A 21,628-nucleotide genomic window follows, 5' to 3' on the forward strand; every position below is an offset into this window, starting at 1 on the left:
AAGGCCTCTCTTCTGTCTGACAGCCTCCTCTCAGATAATACACTCTTTACCCTCTGGCCACAACCAAAAGATTTAGTGTCTGGTTACTTCTGCCAAGACCCCAGCCTCCACGCCACCTCTACACCTCTGGCCCACTCACCTCCTGCTTCACCCTCTATCTACTCCTGTGTGTTCCAGCAGAGTCTGCATACAGACCACAACTCAAGGCTTTTGTAATTCTCATCAAGTATAAGACTCACCTGAAGGCTGCACTCACATTTCTCTAGCAGCCCAAAGTAAAAATAAAGATATGAAAATGTGCAAGCTGCCCCAATTTAGATCACAGAACAGGCTATCAGTAGCAGATCTTGAGGAAATGTTAAGATAATTACATTCAGTAATTATCTCATAAACATTACCTTGAGGAATGGAATCACAAAAGGACGAAGAGGGAAGTTTGTAGCTTCTTGGAGCTTGCAATGGAATTCTTCAATTGTTACTGTTGAGTTCTGAAAAGAGAAACAATCTTGTTCAACCTCTAAAACTAGACACTGACCTCATCTAAATCCCTTTTAAATCATAAAGAAAAGGATAATTCCAAGAATACTATTGTGATTTCAGATCCTTTTCAAAGGTTAACCACATTGTTTCCTTTATAAAAGAAATTCAGCCTTCTTGACTTTCCTTTCTTTACTACCCCAAATCTAAATTCCCCTCTATGCTCAGCAGCCTGGGTTGCAAAATAGGGGACTGCCTTCCTCACAATCTGTGAAGAGAGGCACTCGGGTCCCCTGTACTGCAGGGTTCACTGCAAGTCACCTCAGTTACAGGAAAATCAAGCTTACAAGCTGGACAGATCCTGATCAGTCCAGGATGTCAACTTAAAGACTCAACCCAGAGCCTCATGTCTTCCGAAGTTGTTTTCTTTATAGGTTCTGCCTACCTCCTAGCATCAGTTCCCCAAATCTTCTAAATTCAAAGTTTAACAACAAACAAACAAGTCCCTTCTGCCTCGAAGGGTTGTTTTCAAATCAGAGCACCTCTGAACAGGCAGACTCCCATTGGTAGATTAGTATTCCCAGGAAAGTTATTAGCATTTCCTCTGTATTTTTTTCAAAAGTCTGACTTAAAACTAGTATGCTCAGCTCCTCCGATAAAGGGAATGTACAGATGAAAATATGTTCTTTGAAGTTCACAAAATACTTTTATTTCAACTCCCCAAAACACAGTATAATAAGAAAACAAGTTTAAAAACTTCACAATCATCTAAATTCTTGCTACCCTGAAAGAACAATTAGCACTTGTGGGACTTATATAAAATCATCAAGTGTTCAAAAATGTTACATGTACCATACAAATTATTAATCAGTACCACATTGCTTAACAATAAGAAATGGAAAACAGTTCCACCAACAAGAAACTGCATTAAAAATTCCAATACAGTCATACCTCAGAACACTTAAGTTGGGGGGGACACAACAAATTTGTATGAATTAATGAGAAAGGTGTCTATAATTTACTGCTGAGTAAAAAAACCCTTAGAAACAGAACAGTATGTTTCCCAAACATCCATTTATGAAAATAACACACACACACAACTTTAACAATTACAATAGCAGTTATTCTGGATGTGAAATTATGTTGGACTTTCCAAATATATCAATATTCAGTAAAAATAAACTTCTCTTAAGAGGGAAGAATGTATCAAATTTAACCATGTTAAATAAAAACATTTGAATAGTTTACCTCATTTCATACAAAAACATTCTTTTAGACTTTTAGTACTTGTTTTAAGTATATAACATTTGCATAAAGCAACCAAAGGTACTAATAATCAGGAATAAAAATTAAGTGTATGAGAATGATATTCTTTCCCTAATACAGTGAATGTAATCAGGCCTCAAACAGTGAAAATGAGAGTAAACCTACGGAAACACTGCATGAACGACTGAGCTTTCTTGTGGCCATAAAGAGGAGGAAAAGGAACCGTGTGGCGCAGAGGAGCCGTCGCTCAGGCCAGCAAAGCCGACTCAGGGCTCCTACCCTGCAGGTGCAGCGCAGTCCTCCATCTGAGGGGTAATGAGCCCCTGTTCTTTCATCTTTCCTTCTTAGTTGATTATTTAATAAATAAAAGCACAGTGTTTTTCCCCCTAAGAACTCATAGTCTAGAGCAGCTATTTTCAACCTTTTCCATCTCATGGCGCATAAACTAATTAGTAAAATTCTGCAGCACACCACAAAATATATTTTTGGCCAATCTGACAAGAAAAATAGGTATGATTTTGATTCCTTCACATCGAACACCTATTGTTGTGTTGGCTGTCATTTTTTTAATTTGACAATTCAAGGGACAAGAGATCAGTGCCCCTGACTAAATAGTCAGGTATTGCATGTTTTAAAAATTCTTGTGGCACACCCGGTTGAAAATTGCTGGTCTAGTGGGAAAACAAATAGGCAAGCTATTCATTACAGTGTGACTGAGGTACACGTGCACAGGACACTGCTGGTGCACAGAGAAGACGAGTTTGAATTAGACTTAGGACAAGGAAGGGTTACAGAAGTGTCATCTGAAGAGGTGAAGCTGCAGCCTTGGGAAAATACTAACAAAGAGGAGAGCGTAAGAGGCACAACTTCAGGGATCTGATGTCTGGATCCCAAGGGCAATGCCTATAGTGGTCTTAGAAGACAGTGGATATAGATAGGTGACCAGACAACATTTTTTATTCTCTTAAAATGGAGATAATTATAATCACAGGAAGTTGTGAAAATAGAATAGATAGGTTCCCATGCATCCTGCACCCAGGTTCCCTTAATGGTTACATTTTATATAGCTGAAATGCAATATCAAACTAGGGAACTAACATTGACAAAAGGTGTGCATAGTTCCACGCTGTTTTACCGGATTCATGTAAATCACCGCTGCAATCAAGATACAGAAGTGTAGAGCCGCATCTACCTTTATCCCCCCAGGCTTACAATGTAATTGTCTTAGTCCCTTTATGTACTGACAGCCATATTAGACAATGCTACAACTTCTGCTTCAACCACAGGAACTGATTTAGAAAACTCAGGAGGAGAAGGAAAGTCTGTTATATTCCATATATTTTTACTCTTTCCATTTTTCTTTCATCCATCCTGATATTTCAAGATTCCATCTTTTACAGCAGGGGTGGTGAGGCTCCAGGCCCTGGGACCCTTTGATGGGTGGTTATTTACCCAACCTGACACTTTGGCTGTTTGCCTGATAGACGGTGTGGGGACCAAGTGACATGGATACAGGATTCCTTTTGTATCAAATGATGACTTTTTAAAAACATACCTGATATAATTTTTATTTTTAGATTTGGATGTGGCAGTGTCGTGGGTAAGACAGCAGGCTTTGATGTCAGAGCTCTGAGTTCACATTCTAGCTGGACCGCTGGCTAGCAGCATGGTTCTGAGGGAGACATTCACCCGAGCTTGTTCCCCTTTAAGATGGATGAAAGCTCTTCTATGGGACCCGACTGCAGAGGGTGAGGCCTGGCTCTAAGAGGAGAAGCAGTGACTCTCAGAGTGTGGCCTGCCTCTGGTTAGACGGCAAGCTCCTAGACGGCAGGGATCAGGATCGGATTCTTCATGGTCATGCTCGCAAGAAGCAAACTCAGGGCTGAATTCAGAACCCATCTTACCTGGCCCACTTGTGGTCAGGTTCACCTTAAAACCACCCTTCCAACCCAGTGTCAGGCTAAAGAGCTCCAGAGAAGCGGGTTCGTGGCTCCTGCTGATGACACATTCCAGGGAGTTTTCCCTAACCCTCCATTTAGTGCTTTTAACCTTGTATGAACAGCTCACACATGTAGAAAATGATCCTTAAGTCCACCACTGCATAGATAATCACTGTTAATGCTGTGACACTGTCTCGTCTAGTATTTTTCTAAAATGCAAGCTTTTTTTCACAATATTGTATGTGTTTTTTTTAATCCAGCTCTTTTCACTTAACATGACTTTCTATATCATTAAATGTTTGAGAACATAAAAAGATTCCTTCTTTTATCATTTTGTTTCTGTTTCAGGAACTTCCTTTAGCCATTGTTTGAGGGTAGGTTGGCTGGAGACAAATTGGCTTCCTTTACTTCATCTGAGTACTTTGACCCCTCCCCTCCATTCTTGATTACATACAGATATTTTCGATAGATATAAGATTCTGGGTTAAAAGTTCTTCTCTTTCAGCGCTTGAAAAATGTGCCACTTCCTTCTGGCCTCGTGGTTACTAATAAGAAATCCACTGTCACTGGAATTTTTCCCTGATGTTTCTCTCTTGCTGCTTTCAAGATGTTTTCTCTTTTTTGTTTTGTTTTGTTTTGTTTTGCAGGGAGTGGGGTAGAGCGAATGGAGGTGGGGTATTTTGTTTGAGGTCTGCTCAGTACTTTTGAATATGTAGGTTTAGGTCTTTTTTCAAATTTGGGAAAATATCAGCCTCACACTCTTTCAAATCCTCTCTTACTGTGATTGAGAACAAAAACTCTCTGAGGTTTTATTCATTTTTATAAAAGCCATTTCCCCTCTATTGTTCACATTAAGCAGTTTTTTCTACTGTTCAATCAAGCCTCAAGTTCACTGAATCTTTCCTTGGTCCTCTTCATTCTACTGTTGAGGCCATCACTGAGTTTTTAGTTTTATTATATTTTTCAGTTCTAAAATTGCCATTTAGTCTTCTTTATTATTTTCTATTTCTTCCTTTTTTTATTGTTAATCCTCACCTGAGGATATTTTTCCATTGATTTTTAGAGCGTGGAAGGGGGAGGGGAGAGGGGAGGGAGAGAGAGAAACATCAATGTGAGAGACACACTGATTAGTTGCCTCCCACATGCACCCTGATGGGGGCCGGGGATCGATCCTGCAATCCAGGTATGTGCCCTTGACAGGAAATGAAGCCCGTGACCCTTTGGTGCACGGGCTGATGCTCTAACCACTGAGGCACACTGGTCAAGGCTATATCTTCTATTTCTTTATGGAGACCTTTTTCTCCTCCATTTGTGCTAGTAATTGCTAACTGAAGCATTTTTATGATGGCTGCTTTAAAATCCTTGCCAGATAATTCCAACATCTGTGTCAGCTTAGTTGATGTCTGTTGGTTATCTTTTCTCATTTCAGTGTGGATGGTCCTGGCTCTTGCACATGTGATTTTCTATTGTATCCTGGATATGTTCTAAGACTCATTTGGCTAGAAAGAGGCCTTTTTTTGGTCTGTGCTCATAAGTGTTTCCAGGTTACTAGCTTCTCCAGACCACAGTCTAGGATATATGATGAAAACATAAAACCTAGGAAACTCACTGCTATGTACTGCCTTGGGTCTCTAGGTCATCAGTCAAACTGCCTTCTCTCCATCTTTCAGTCTTATTTTTGTTCTATACATAAAGTCTAAGATGTTTTGCTCTGTCAGGAGGAATAGGAAGAATATCTCTGAGCCAGACTTGATATTTCATAACTATATCATATTCCACTAATCTGATGTACTGTAACTTAGGCTTTTATAAAACATTTAGCTGGTTTCAATTTTTAGGAATTATAAATAACATTGAACTGGTTATCCTGGTGCAGATTATTATTTTGTTAGGATGAACTTCAAGGCGAGAAACTGGTGAGTCAAAGGAACTGCCTAGCTTTAAGTACCCAGAACATTGCCCACCTACCCTCCAGAATGTGTATTCTCCAAGTAACTAGGTGGAGTACAGAATATTTCCCTTTACCTGACAGTGGGAAGTGTTCATACTTTCTCCTTGGTATAGTTAGGGACCACCAGCATTTTATCTTACACACCAGAAACATAAGTGAACTAAACTCCAGCTACCTCATTGCGAGGCCTTTTCTGACTCAGCTAAGGAAGTCTCTTCCACATGGAACAACTGTTCCATTTACATATGTCTGCTAAAATTTTACTATTCTTTTCATAAATAGAAGACTTATCAGGCTTTCTTAAACAGGGAAACATAACAATCTAAAGATGCTCATCTTCCTCCCAATTAGAAAATGTTTTCAACAGGCTGGTAGCAAAACCAAAAGAAAAAAGAACTAAGTGGTAATTTCAAAAGCAACACATGTAAGGTGATCCCTAAATCTGTGAACAATGGCAGTTTTATTTATCCCACTCTAATCCTTATGTCTTATTTGCTGCTAGAATGTACAGGATTACTGAACAGAGGAAACACCCTTGCCTGGTTCCTAATGTAAGAAGGAAAGCTTTCAAAATTTTACCATAAAACATCAGACTTGCTTACAGGTTTTTTTGTTTACATATATAAACAAAGAAGAGATTAAAGAAGTTCCTGCTGAGTGTGGTTTTTAAAAAATAATAATGGGTATTACAAGCCTTTTTCTCGCATTGTCCCTAAATATATTATATAGTTTTAATGCCAACTGCTATAGATTGAACATTTGGGACCCCTCAAAATTCCTATGTTAAAGTCTAATCCCCAATGTGTTTGTATTTGGAGGTGAGACTTTGGGAGGAGACTAGGTCGTTAGTGCCCTTATACAGAGAATCCTGCCCGGCCGGTGTGGCTCAGCAGTTGAGTGTCAACCCAAGAACCAAGAGGTCACTGGTTCGATTCCTGGTCAGGGCACATGCCCTGGTTGTGGGTTTGATCCCCAGTAGGGGTGTGTGCAGGAGGCAACCAATCAATGATATTTCTCATCCATGTCTCTCTCTATCCCTCTCCCTTCCTCTCTCACTAAAAATCAATAAAAACATATTTAAAAAAATAAAATGTTTGAGATAGCAAATTTTATGTGTATTTTACCACCTCCTAAAAATATCAACTTTTTTTTTTTTCCCAATGGAAAAAAAAAAAGTTAACCCAAGCATGGCCATTTAAAAGAGATGACTGACTACATCTACACCTACTTTCATGGCTAGAAAAAAAAGCATGTGGGGTTTTTTTGCAGGGTGGGGGGCAAATGAGGTTTGTTATTTTTTTTAAATATATCTTTATTGATTTCAGAGAGAGGGATGGAGAGAGAGAAACATCAATGATGAGTCATTGATAGGCTTCCTCCTGCACACCCCCTGCTGGGGATCGAGCCTGCAACCCAGGCATGTGCCCTGACTGGGAATCGAACCATGATCTCCTGGATCCTAGGTCGATGATCAACTGCTGAGCCACGCTGGCCGGGCTATTATTTTTTTCTTTTACTATTGAAATGATCTTTAAACATAGGCTCTATTAAAAGTAATTTGTTGCTGGAACTGGCATAATATTCTGATGTCTGCTTTGCTTCCAATTATGTTCCAACTCATTTTGACATTTAAGTCCAATTTTATTAGTCTAGATAGATCCAGTAAGATTTTTTCCATAGTAGTGTAAAATTTGACCAATAAAAACTTTTACTTTTTCAAAACAAAAAAACTTTCTCTGATGAGAGTGGTTTACTGTGCACGGACTATTTTTGCAAACAAGATGGTTTGTGCTGAACAATGGTCTCCTTCTGGAAGTCTGGAATTTGCTAAGTGCTAGGGAAAGAGTGCCTATATGTCCAGACCACAGTAAAAACCTTGGGCACTGAGTTTCTAATATGCTTCCCTGGGCAGAAACATGGCACACATGCTGCTGCATTTTCATTGCTGGGGTAAGAGTAAGCTGTGTGTAACCAACCATAGGAAGCCTGCACATGGATTCCTGCATATTCCAACTGCATCTCTCTCCCTTATGATCCAGCTGGGTATCCTTATTATGCCTCTGTAATAAATCTTCCCTGTGAGCATGACTCTGTGCCAGGTCCTGGGAATTCTTCTAGTGAATCTCAGAACATGGGGTATAAAATGTATAAATTGTGGCATATTCCTACAATAAAACACACAGCAATGAAAATAAACAACCTACAGTTATATTAAACAACAGAGATTGAATCTCAAGTGATTAATCATTTACTGCATTTTGCCATGTATGAAAGTTGTTTTTTCACACACTAGACCAAGAATCATTTAAGCTAGCAGTTCTTAAGCTTTTTAGTCTCAGAATCCCTCTAATTTATTTGGGTTCCCTCTATCAATCACCAATCCTATCAAAAATTAAAACAGAATTTGAAAAATGTTATTACTAATTCATTTAAAAATAACTATATTTCCCAAAAAAAATATGGTGAGAAGAATGGCACTATTGTTACAGTTCTGCAAATCTCTTTCATATCTAGCTTAATAAAAGACAGCTGAGTTCTTCAAGATGCTTCTGCATTTAATCTGTTGCAACATCCTATATCACGCAGCCTCTAGAAAATTCCATCATGCACTCACGAGAGAGTAAGAATAAAAAGGCAAGTAACATCTTAGTATGATTATGAAAATAATTTTTACCTCCTGGACTTTCTAACAGTCAGAGGGAATCCCAGGGGCCCCTGATTACACTCTGAAAACTGCAACATGAAAGTTTAATACTGTGATTCATCTTTACCACATATAGAGGCTAACATGCAGGAGTATGGAGTGCTTTTACCAGAGGTAAATCTTGAAGAATTCGATTTACAAACATTGGTAACTGGCAGAATTTCCCTTATATACACTGAAAGTCAAACCCTACCCAGCTGTCACTGTCAGAAAATCACTCCCTTATACCATGGGTTCACCAAACTCAGTATAGAAAGAAAAATTGTTTGTACCTTAAAAACGCCAAAGACGCTGTATTTGCATGAGGAGCTGTAGAACATAATTCCTTTGATACTATTTATTTAGATCGTGAAATTTTACAAATTATTCTTTTGAAAATTAAACTCACTATTTTTCCTTTCTCTCTGGCTTGGAAACAATGCACCAGGCACTGAATATATTAAGTAACAAAGCCTGTCATTAATTTGGTTGAACCTCAGTGGCCTCTTGAAACTCAGTTTTAAGACATATTCAAAGCTGCTTAATGGAATTAAATCAACAGCATAAGAAACTATTAGGTAAACATTATAAATGTGGTTTTTTGATAAACACTTTTATACACAATTAAAATCCACAAATCAACAGTTTTATACAACTTATATTAATAACTAACCTAGTCTGTAGATTTTGCCACATTGCTACAGGTTTGGGAGTGAGCAGAAATATGAACAACTTCTCCGCTGGCTTCAGTTCTGAATCATATACTCAGGCAACTGTGGACAGTGATGTTGTACTTACCACCAGTGCTAGAACAAGAGTCCGAACCTTCTCCCCAATCTCAGGTGAGATGTCATTGCCAAACTGTTGCAGAGTGGTGAGAAAGCGTTTTAACTTGCTGAGCTGCCGAGCACCACAAGTGGCTGGCAACTGTTGATTTGTTAGTGCAGATGACGTGGAAGAGGCAGGACCATTGCTGAATCTCTGTGGTGGTGACGGGGCACCATTCAGGGTAGGAGGAGAATGGTTGGTGCCATTGCTTACTAAAAGAAAGCCAAAACGAAAGACTCAGTGCAAAACACAAGCATCTTTGATACGTTCTTCTTATTTGCATTCTCCTTCATATATTCACTTCAATTTTGTAAAGCACCTGTTAAGAGTACACAAGACAGTTTCTGCCCAACAAGATTGCTAGATATGTGAGACAGACTGGCAGGAAAAAATGATAACAGTAACAGAAGTGTTAAAACAGAAGAGTAGAGTGCTACTAGAGCAGAGACGGGTCATCTAACTCTACAGGTGCCATGGGCAAGTGCAGGTAGTTTTAAGACTTCTTCCAGCCCAGCTGGGCGTGGCTCAGCGGTTGAGCATCGACCTAGGAACCAGGAGATTGGGGTTTGATTCCAGGTCAGGGTACATGCCCACGTTGCGGGCTAGGCAGCCGATCAATGACTCTCTCATCATTGATGTTTTTCTCTCTCTCCCCCTCCTTTCCTCTCTCTGAAATCAATAAAGATATATTTTTTAAAAAAAAAGACTTCCTCCAACAGTTACTGCATGAGATAAGTCTGGGAGAATATATATTTCCAATGAATGGACACTCATGCCCATCTTTTATGTGACATTTTCTAATCTTAGGGTCCAAAGAAGCTAAGGCAGTCAATTACAATGTAGCATGTGAATGAGGCACACCAGAAAACAGTTCTGTTACTGTGAAAAATGTTTTTTATAGACTATAGTTTTAATGACCTATTCCTGTAGTAAGGTATAGATCTCTTTGACCATTCAGAATATTCATGCCCATCAGTCAGCTTTTCTCTGCCTTGACAGTGCTAGCTTAATACTGCTAAATTCTTAGTCATTCAATAAAGTATTTATCTAGACACCACACAGGACACTACCATTCTATATTTCTGCTTAAATTATAATATATGTGATTAGTTCCAGTTTTTCTATTTTTCCCATTGTTCTTAGTCATATTTTGCTAGTTTTAATTTGGAACACAATCCTGGAGCTAAATTCTCGGCAGCATTAAGTAAAAATCTCCTTCACTGAACAGTGAAATAAAATTACCTAGTGCCTAAGTCAATAGATTTTCACTTACTCATACCCAGGCTTTAAAATGTAAGAAGATAAAACTGTGTCTAAAAATATAAGAAACAATTTAAGTCAAGGCTTAAGCCAAATTTAAAGAACCCAATCATTTAATCTTTACCTAACTTAGAAAATTGTCATTTACTTATATTTTGCCTAATGCCAACTCGTCAATCATAGAGATAGAAACATCCATGAGAGAAACATCATCGATTAGCTGCCTCCTGCACACCCCCTACTGGGGATCAGCCCGAAATCCAGGCACGTACCCTGACTGGGAAATGAGCTGTGATCTCTTGGTTCCTGAGGCGACGCTCAACCACTGAGTCACACTAGCTAGGCTAGATTGCACACTTCTTGATGAATAGTCTTAATTATCTGTGTACACTAAAATTAGCTAAGTTTTGTAAACTGTGTATACTGTATATACATTAGTTTTATTAGCTAGCAATATTAATAAGTATTCAGGAAAATGCTGCTGAATATGACTCACTGCTTAAAAAACTAACAGGCTAAGGAAAAAAGGGTGCTTTCTCTTCTGTGTCTTCCACTAAAAAGATCACTAGAAGTACTGGAAAGAAAACTCAACACTCAACCTCGCAATCCAGAAAATTAGTTGCAGTGGTCTGTCATTTCTTTGTGTTCACAGAAAGGTCAATTGCCGCTGGAGAGCTGCCCTCTTTTGAAGCAGCCTATTAAAATAATACATTATTGTGCTTTTAGCCATTCTGATGCCCAGACAAGCTTTTTCATGGCCTTTTTAGTGAAAGCATATGATTACATTTTCTGAAATAAAACATACCCACTCCAAGTAGTCAAATATGGAGGTAAAAAGGGCCAAATTTTTAAGATACAGTTACCTGTATCTTAAAATCCAAACGATAGCCGGGGTTTAAATCTGTTTTATTTCAAGCCAGTACTTATATAAAGATATATAACTTTGAGACAGAAAACATAATTTAAGGAAAAAAGATATCAAAATTAACTTCTTTCACTCTGACTCAGACTGCTGCAGTTACCACTCACTCAATTTCAAATGTTTGAGAAAATAAAAATTAAGCGTTCTATTAAAGCTCCACTTCTTAGACTCTCTTCTTTTGTCTTTTAAAATAATTAACACAGAAAACATAAATGTTTGAGCAAAAACCGTGCACAAGGTTGTGCAATAGTGCTTAAATAAGAAAATGCATATAGTACCTAGTACAGTGCTCTGACATGATATGGGTACTACACAAATAGAAATTTTCTTCTGCTTTATGAGGCAAAATATCTGTAAGGGTAGATGTGCAGTGGAGGTAGCATGGGCATGGGAAGGCAGAATTCAAATTAAAATCTAGACGTGTATGTGTGTCTCTCCAGTGTTTAGATTTTAAATTGAGGGTTTTTTGGTTTTGTTTTTTCAGTATGTATGTAGGACTGAAATTTGCTGAGTTATAGAATTTGTGGAAATTCAGCTTTAGAAGATACTGCCAGCCCAGCCAGCGTGGCTCAGTGGTTGAGCATCAACCTATGATCCAGGGGATCGAGGTTCAGTTCCTGGTCAGGACACATGCCCCGGTTGTGGGCTCCATCCACAGTGGGGGCATGCAGGAGGCAGCCAATCAATGACTCTCTCATCATTGATGTTTCTATCTCTCTCTCCAAAAATCAATAAAAATAAATAAATTATATATCTATATCTTTATATTTATTTATTTATTTTTAAAGGGAGAAGATACTGCCAAACAATTTTCTCATACTTAAACACTGTATGAGTGTTCAGGTTGCTCCACACATACTCACTGAAACTTTGTTGAAGTTCTAACCCCTCAGTACCTCGGAAAGTGACTATATTTGTAGATAGGACCTTTAAAGGTTAAATGAGGTCATATGGGTAGGCCCTAATCCATTATGACTGTTGTTCTTATAAGAAGAGAAAGGGACAACATGAATGCATTGGTACAGAGGCAAGGACGTGGGAGAATTCAGCAAGGAGATGGCTTTTGCAAGCCAATGACAGGGGCCTCAGAAAAAAAAATCAAACCCGCTGAGAGTTTGATCTTACACTTCTATCCTTTAGAACTTTTAAAAACTAAATTTCTGTTGTTTAAGCCACCTAGTTTATGGTATTTTGTTATGGCAACCCTAGCAAACTAAATACAATAATTATTTTCTTTTTTGTAAAGAGACTTACCATGACAGTCCTGGAAAACTTTTAGAAGTAATTCAATAATTTTATGAATCTTACTTTAATTCCTATAAATCAATATGATAATTTTAATTCATTATTTTAGAGCCCAACAAATTAAAATAGCTACTTATCAGACAAAGAGTATGAAAAAAATATTGGGACTACTAAATTTCCAAATGCCCAAATGAGCTAAGTACTATTCTCAAGAGGGCAAAAGCAATTTATTAAAGAAATAACCAGATATACATTTCTGATATACATATATCTTTTAACACCCATTTTGAAAATCTTGTGAATAGTATATGCAGAAGGTTAATGGGAGTCAGTCACTTAGATACAAATATCACTCTGAACCACAAACCCAAGTAATTAAGAGGTCTCACATGCTGTAGGAGTAAATGACACTGGCCTGGGTCCTCCGGGATTTATTGGTGGCAGGGGTGGCATGGTGGGAGGTGAGGACCTTGACTGTATCTTCACTTCCACAGGAGATCCAGGCATTGCTGGCAACCTTTTCTCAGAACCAACTGTAGAGAATAAAAGAAATAGAGGTCAGAGTTTTCTATAAAATAATAAAAATAGTGACAATAATTTAAAATACTAACATGTTTTCCTAGAGGATTGAGAAGAAAATGCTTAGTTTAATAGGCTCAATAGTGGCTCCCACAAAGAGATCTACCTCTTAATCTCTTGAACTATAAACATTTCCTTATTTGGAAAAAGGGTCTTTGAAAATATAGTTAAGGATCTTGAGCGGAAGAGATCCTGGATTATCTGGTGGGTTCCAAATCCATTATGAAGGAAACCCTCATAAGAAGAGTTGAAGAGACACATACACAAAGTGAAGACAGACATAGTCACACAGAGAGGACACAGTGTGACGATGGAGGCACAGGTTGAATGATGCATCTACAAGCCAAGGAATGCCAAGGATTGTCAGCCAGCACCGGAAGCTAGGAAGAGAAGTATGGAATAGATTCTTCCTCTCAGGCCAAAGAAGGAGTCAACCCTGCTGATACCTTGATTTTGGACCATTGGCCCTCTAAACTGTGAGAGAAGATTATTGTTTTAAGCCACCCAGTCTGTGGAACTTTGTTACAGCAATCCTAGAAAACTAAAGCAAGGCAGCAAGATCAAGGATTGATGAGACCAGAAAGTTAACAGTGAGGATAGTAGCTGAGAAAAGAAACCAAGTTATAAATTCTGCTTATCTCAACCACATTCTTTCTTAACTTCTCTTTATAAATGAATAAAATTAGTAGGGGGAAAAAGCGAATGGAACTATCTAGACCAGTAGGTGTCAGCTACACGGCATAGAAACAAATATAATCATTTGTATATAAATTACTATGGATGAAGTACTAATTTTTTGTTGTTAATCCTCACCCAAGGACATTTTTCCATTGATTTCTAGGGAGGGAGGGAGGGAGGGAGGGAGGGAGGGAGGGAAAGAGAGAAACATCAATGTGAGAGAGACACATCGAGTGGTTGCCTCCCACTTTCGGGATCAAACCTGCAACCAGGTACTAGCCCTTGACCAGGAATTGAACCCAGACCCTTCAGTTTGCAGGCTGATGCTCTAACCACTGAACCACACCGGCCTGGGCTAAAGTACGAAATTTTTATACATATCAACTAATCTAAGCAGTAAAAAAGAAGTGGGTTCAACATCTTTGACATTAAATGACACTTATAACATTTGTTCAAAAAGATGAAAAGTAGAGATGATTCTAAACTAAGCACAGGCTACTTCATCCATGGGGATAATTCATAAACAGTGCTTGATAACACTAGACAGCAACAAATTCCAGAAAGAGAAATCTGACGGGTTATACTTAATGATGTTAGAATTAGGTCTGAGCTAATACAAATAAGACTTTATATTAAAGAGTAATGTTCTAATATCTTCAAAGTAATTTTTCCCTATTAAAGGGAACTTGTTATATGCTTGGTTAATAATAGGGCAGGGCTACCATAATCACCTTTAAAATTGCTTCTCAGTAATTCCAAGCTTTTCACTTAAGTACAATGTACTTATTCTCTAGTAAATTCAACGTAAAGTACAAGAAATGGACACCAAAGGTTCAAATGAGAATGTTAAATCAAAGATTTCTTTCTGTGGCATCACAGTTGTAAACACAATACATACAAGAGCATTCATGACACTGGCAACAAGCACATCTTCTCACATTCATGGGCATGGTCTAATGAGGAAAATATCCCCAAATATTATTTTTAATGCTTCAGTTTGCCACATTTTTGGGAAGAGATATAATGAATACAGAAAGTCAATCAAGGAAGCAATGTCCTTAAATTGCAAATTCCCTGACAAAAATGTGTAGCTTTCCAAGAGCCATGTGGGCAGCACTCTGCCAGCCTTCCCTCTCTCTATCCAGGGCATTTTCTTTGTAAAATTGATGGTCGTCCTGTCTGATTAGTGGACTAATGAGCTGTTGCGCTTGCCTTTTTCTTCTTGACAGTATTTTCTCAATGCCCTTCAGAGAATAGTTGACACATTTCCAGCACTTCCATCTGGGGCCCAGCTTTCTGGAGGATGGGGGGAGGGGAGGAAGGGAAGGAAGGAACTGACAGTTGTCTCGCACTGTTACGTGTTGTGTATGGTGTGCAACAACCTAGAGGGAGCCTTTCTTCAGACCACCTGCCTTTATAGCAAGGGCGCCAAAGGCCTGAGGAGGGCTTAGCAGTGAGATGTGTTTTAACACTCAGCACTTGGCAGAATGAAAAACTCAGAGCCACCCAACTGCAGAATGCTGAATAATATACCAAGTAAAAGCTGAGATACTGGGCAAAATATAGCCCCCCGAGTACTGCTTATAGCTTAAATTGCCCATCTCTTGTTCAGGTCACTACTCACAAACCCCCAACACTAGTGTTATTCTTCATGTTTCAAGCAATAACACTGTCTAGTAAAAAAAGCATGAGTACAAACACTGAGAGATTTGGTGTGAATCCTCATTCTGTTACTAACAACCTACATGAATTTTTATCAAATAGTTTCATCTTTCTGGGCCTTATTTTCAATATTAGTAAAGTGAAAGATAATAAGACCTACCTAGCAGGAAAGATATAAGGATTAGAGATAATGCTTAGACTAGTGTTAGGTATAAAGAAGGTAGTCAATACACAGTAATGATGATTAGAAAACATGAAGACCAGCGTGAAGTTCTGATTTAACCATTTAACTAGCCATGTGACCATGCACAAGTTAATATTAACATTTGTTTCCCATGGAAAATGGGTATACTATCAACTTAGTTCATCTAATGTCAGATGTTACATGGAATGATCCAAAAATTAACAGTTGCAAAAGCATCGAGTACAATGTAAGATGGTATTTTTGTTGGAGGGCGGGTGCCATTAAGATGGGGTTTTTTGTTTGTTTGGTTTTTTAAATGTCTTTACTGATTTCAGAAGGAAGGGAGAGGGAGAGAAAGATAAATGAGAGAGTCATTGATCAACTGTCTCCTCCACGCCCCCTACTGGGGATAGAGCCCAAAACCCCAGGCATGTGCCCTGACCAGGAATCGAACTGAGATCTCCTGGATCACAGGTCAATGCTCAACCACTGAGCTACGCTGGCCAGGCCCACTGAAATGTTTATTGATGCTGTTTTGCGTTGAAGAAGATATGGTCAAGTGCTCCTGATTATCACCAATGAGAAAAATGAGCTGAATACAGATCTTTCAGATGCATACTACAGGAATCCTAATCATTCCAAGCAGGCTGACCAAGGAAAACCACATTTCTTTAAAACACACCAGACTCCTAACTAAAAAACAGTTGGGAAGTTTTAAAGAGAATTATCTTCGGAGGCAGAGGCTAAAGGTAGATGGTTTTGTTTCTTATATGTATAAGCATACATTTATATGGTTCAAAATCAATTTAATAAGAAATATTCCTTGCTGTGTCCCTACACACCCTATCCCACAGGTAACCATTTTAATCGGTTTCTTGTGTATCCTTCTGTGCTCTCGGTACAAATGAGTAAATGCAAATTTAAATTCTTATTCCATTCCCATTTATACCAGGGTAGCATAATTACATTAAACTGAATGCTCCCCAAAATGGCCTCTCTTTAGCAACTCCTTTTGCAATGCATCAGGAAGTGGGGTCTATTTCCCTATCTTCTAAATTTGGCCAGGCCCTCTAACTTGCTTTGGTCAATGTAATGTGATGGAAGTGACAGAATGCCAGTTCTAAGCCTCTCTTGGAACCCTGATCCTGCCATTAAAGCAAATCCAGACTAGTCTGCTGGATGATGAGGCCACATGGAGCAGAGATGAGCTGTACCAGCTAAAGCCAGCTGATCCCCAAACATGTGAGAGCCTAACCTAATGAGTCTGATCTGCAGCTAGCTGCCTGCAGACATGTGAATGAGTGAGTACAACCAAAGCAGAACTGCCTGACTCATAAGCAAAAACAATGGAATAAAAAAATGAAAAGCTTATTATTTTAGGTCACTAAGTTTTAGCATGGTCTGTTACACAGCAACAGATCAATAGGCAACAAATCTATACCATATACAAATTGTACTACTCCTTGGTTTTTTGTTATTCTTGTTTTGTTTTATAATTTTACAATGTCTTAAAATTCTTAATTCCATGACCTTTAAAAAAACCCCACAGATGCATGATATTTCATTGTGTAGATGTACCATAGTTTATTTACTCAATCCCCTATTGATGGATAATTCATTTATAGATGAATTTTGAGGCTCTCCAGATCCCATGCTACTGACTGCCCTGTATTTGCCAGGTTTGGGGAAACAGATAAAAGAAAACAGGACCCGAGTTATGAGAAAACCAGATATATTCAAATGTGTACAAAGCACTAAGAAAATAAAGTAGAAATGTTACTCTCTATGAACTCCATAGAAGTCTTTACAGACCATTAAGTAATTTACTGGGAAGGCTAACATGGGCTTTCCAGGCATCACATAAGGAGAAAAGAATGAAGGCTATAAAGATATAGTTTAAATAATGCACCTAAAGTTGGGATCAGAACCAAGAAAAAGAATCAGGAAAAAAATTTCCTTGACCACAGTCTCTCTTTAACCATTGTCAAGGGTAGGTAAATGTTCTGAAGGAGTAACTATCAGATAAGAAGCATTTCTAACACTGACAATTCTAATCTGCTAAGGATAGAGGAAAGAGCATTAAAATTACTGTTGCACTTACATAAGGACTTATAAGGCTGGCTAAACTGATTATGGGCAAAGCACACATTTCCCATCCTTGAAGCTCTGTCACAAACCTGAGAACACATCCAACTTTTTAACAACAGGCAAGCTGCATATGCAGACAGCCAGAAATAGCTGTTTACAATGACTGATAATTTATCATTCAACAAAAATTAAGGCATAAGAACTCAAATACAAAAATTACCAGAAAATATTTTACAAGGGACCTTAAAGGCAGAGATCAATTAAAATCAATTAATGCTTTGCTGTATGGTAACAATGTGGATTGAAAAAAAATTTTTCCATTCCACTTTTACAAATACTTTGGAAAATTATTTTATCTAATACATCCCTGTGACTCAAGGATCAGCAAACTTTCTCTGCAAAGGGCAAGATAGTAAATATTTTTAGCATTGTGGACCATATGGTCTCTCACAACTGTGTAACTCTACTGTTGTAGCATACTCTAGATCAGCAATTTTCAACCTTTTTCATCTCATGGCACATATAAACTAATTACTAAAATTCTGCGGCACACCAAAAAATATGTTGTTTGCAAATGTGACCAAAAAAAGGTTTAATTTTGAATCGTTTATAGCGGGCAGCTATTGTGTTGGCTGTTGTCATTTTTAAAAAGAAGAGAAAAGAGGTCAGTGCCCCTGACTGAACAGTCAGGTATTATTGCATGTTTTAAAAATTTTTGCAGCACACCAGTGTGCTGTGTGCATACTGGTTAAAAATCACTGCTCTAGATAATACACAAACACATGGGGTTGGCTGTCTTCCAGTAAAACTTTATTTACAAAAGTAAGCAGTAGTCCATAGTTTACCAACTCTGCTGATTAAGAAACCAGAAAAATTCAAATATCTAATTCTTCTTTAATTTCTATGCCAATAAAATCTAATTTATAGCATCCACTGAAGTGGTTCACCTGAATAACATTTTTGTATTTTCTTAAGACTGGATATAAAGAGACCTTTACTTATTGACCAGCAAGAAAATGACATACAAAACAGAAAAAATATTTAAAGACAGAATACTAACAATATGAAGTCAGAGCTGAGGAGTATCAAAGATGAGGCTAGTTATGTGATGTTCTTCCAAAAATCAGACAGACCTAAGAGAACTTCAAAGATAACTAGCATACCTGTGAAAAATCCCTCACTTCGTTATTATAATTTAGTCATCCCTCTTTTCTCTATCTTCCATTAGTGCCATCTGACATAATTCTAACAACTCAATAACAACAAACAACCCAATTTTTAAAAAAGATTTAAATATATATATATTTTTATTGACTTTTAGAAAGGAAGAGGGGGAGAGGGAGAGAGAGAACGAGAAGCATTGATGTGAGATGTAAGACAGGAACACACACTGGCTGCCTCCTGCACACCCCCTACTGGAGATGGAGTCTGCAACCAGGGCATGTGCCCTGACCACGAATCGAGCTGGCAGCCTTTCAGTGCATGGGAAACAGCCCAACCGAGCCACACCGGCCAGGGCACAAACAATCCAATTTTAAGAATAAGCAAAGAAGACAAAAAATACAATTCTCGCCCGGCCAGGCGTGGCTCAGTGGTTGAGTGTCGACCCAGGATCCAGGCAATCGGGGTTCGATTCCCAGTCAGGGCACATGCCCAGGTTGTGGGCTCGATCCCCAGTCAGGGGCGTGCAGGAGGCAGCGGATCTATGACTCTCTCATCATTGATGTTTCTATCTCTCTCTCCCTCTCCTTTCCTCTCTATGAAATCAGTAAAGATATATTTTTTTTTAAAAAAATACAATTCTCAAAAGAAGGTATAGAAATGGCTGGTAAAGACATAAAAAGATGCTTGCCATACTTAAGTCATCAAAGAAACACAAATTATAACACATCAACAAAAAGGAACATATTACTGATATATATCCAACAACATGAATGAATGTCAAAAGAATTAGGCTAAGTAAAAGATGCCAGATACACAACAAGCTACATACGGCATTATCCTATTTATATAAAACTTCAGACAAGACAAAAATTAGTGACAAAACACAGATCAGTGGCTGCTTGGGACTGATGGGGAAAAACTGATTATGAAGGGGGGTGTTGAGGGCATGATATATCTTTTTTTGGTGATGGAACTCTTCTATATCTTGATTGCAATGGCATTAACAACTATAAACAACAGCTAAAAGTCAAACTGTATACATAAAATGGGGGAATTTTATTATATAAAAATTATACCACAATAAAGCTGAGAAATAAATAGCAAAATAAACCCAGCAATGTTTTTCTTAATCACAGTCAAGTTGAGTTCATCCAAGAAAGGAAAGATAATTTAATACTAGGAAAATCTAATATAATTCACCATATTAACAGATTAAAAGAAACACCATAAAATCACCTCAATAATTACAGAAAGAGAAGATCAGTTCCTTAACTTGATAAAGAGTGTCTTCCAAAAACTCATATAAAATGTAATACTTATTGGTGAAATGTTACAAGTGCTGCCTTTCAAAGAAGAAAGAAGATAAAGACGTCCAGTATCAATGCTTCTATTCAACATTTACTTAAGAGTCAAGCCAGAACAGCAGGACAGTTAAAAGGAATAGAAAAGGAAGAAATAAAATTATCCTTTTGTACACACAAGATGACTTTCTATATAGAAAACCAAAAGAATCTATCACCCAACTATTAGAATTTGTAAGTTCAATGAGGTTGCTAGATCCAAGTCCAATCTTTAAAGAAGAACATAATGTAAGTAGATTGAAAGATACAAAAGGAGACAAATAATTGGAAAGATCATGATTATGGATGGGAAACACTATCACCAATATTTTTCTTCATTTTAATGTATAATTTCAATGGAATTCTTCTTACATGCCAAGATTTTTGGTATAACTTGATGAGCAAATACTAAAATTTATGTACCAGAGTAACATGTTAAATGTCCAGCAACAAGAAAACAGACAAGGAATCAATTTATATATGTATATGTTTTTAGTAAAATACTTTTTAAAAGTGGTTCAGTTGGTTGAGTGTCCTCCTGTGCACCAAAAAGATGGTTTGCAGGTTCAATCTCCAGTCCAGGCACATACAGAAGGCAACAGATCTATGTTTCTCTCTCTCCTTCCTGCTCTCTCTCTAAGCATGTCCTCGGGTGAGGATTAAAAAAAAAAAAAAAGGCAAGGAAATAATAAACACCAAATTCAGGATGACGACTATTGCAAAGGGAAGGAATCAGACATAGTTACAAATTGTAATTCTAATGCTTCGCTTCTTTAAAAGTTCTGAAGCAAAATATTAGACAAAACATTAAAATCTGACAAGCTAAAAGTGGGTACATGAGTGTTATACTGTGCTTTTTTCTTATTTTGTAAACTTAAAATATTTCATAAGAAAAGATCACTGGCAGCAATGGGGAAAATGGGGAGATCATAGTGCAGGCAGAGACTATTTATAAGGTTGATACAGTAAGAGATGATTGTGGCCGGAGATAGGAGTATAGACAGGAATGGAAAAAGGGGATTGGATTTCAGAGATATTTACAAGTTAGAACAGGATAGAGCTAGAACAGGATTTGTTGACTGATTAGATGTGGAAGATAAATCGGGGTAACATCTGGAATTACTGACTGAGATAGAGACAACTAGAGAGAGTATGTTGGAGGGGAGAGATGATGAGTTCTGTGCGTTTTGAACATATTGCTTTCATGATGCCTCTGAGATAGCCAAGAGGATGTTTCTAGTTGATAAATTCAGAAGTCTGGTGTTGAAAAAATAGTCTGGTCTAGAAGTGGGAGTTATCAGTATAACAATAAGAAAATTCTGGCTATGAGAGGTTGAAAGGAAAAGACGTTATGTTTAAAA

At 37.9% G+C, this 21,628-nt stretch overlaps 1 protein-coding gene across 5 annotated transcripts in view; it reads right to left on the minus strand.

The window, feature by feature from the left end:
* The window catches only part of CBFA2T2 (CBFA2/RUNX1 partner transcriptional co-repressor 2), a 117,197-nt gene that overhangs the window by 22,446 nt on the left and 73,123 nt on the right, over nt 1-21,628 (minus strand). For all 5 annotated transcript variants that reach the window (XM_081148443.1, XM_081148445.1, XM_081148446.1 and 2 more), the window contains 3 exons: nt 12,962-13,105; nt 9,116-9,357; nt 399-488 (listed from right to left, as the gene is read on the minus strand). In XM_081148443.1, coding sequence (XP_081004569.1) covers nt 399-488; nt 9,116-9,357; nt 12,962-13,105 — 476 coding nt within the window. The remainder of the gene's footprint in view (nt 1-398; nt 489-9,115; nt 9,358-12,961; nt 13,106-21,628) is intronic.

Source organism: Miniopterus schreibersii (assembly GCF_964146895.1).
Source record: "Miniopterus schreibersii genome assembly, chromosome: 10".
Taxonomy (NCBI): Eukaryota; Metazoa; Chordata; class Mammalia; order Chiroptera; family Miniopteridae; genus Miniopterus; species Miniopterus schreibersii.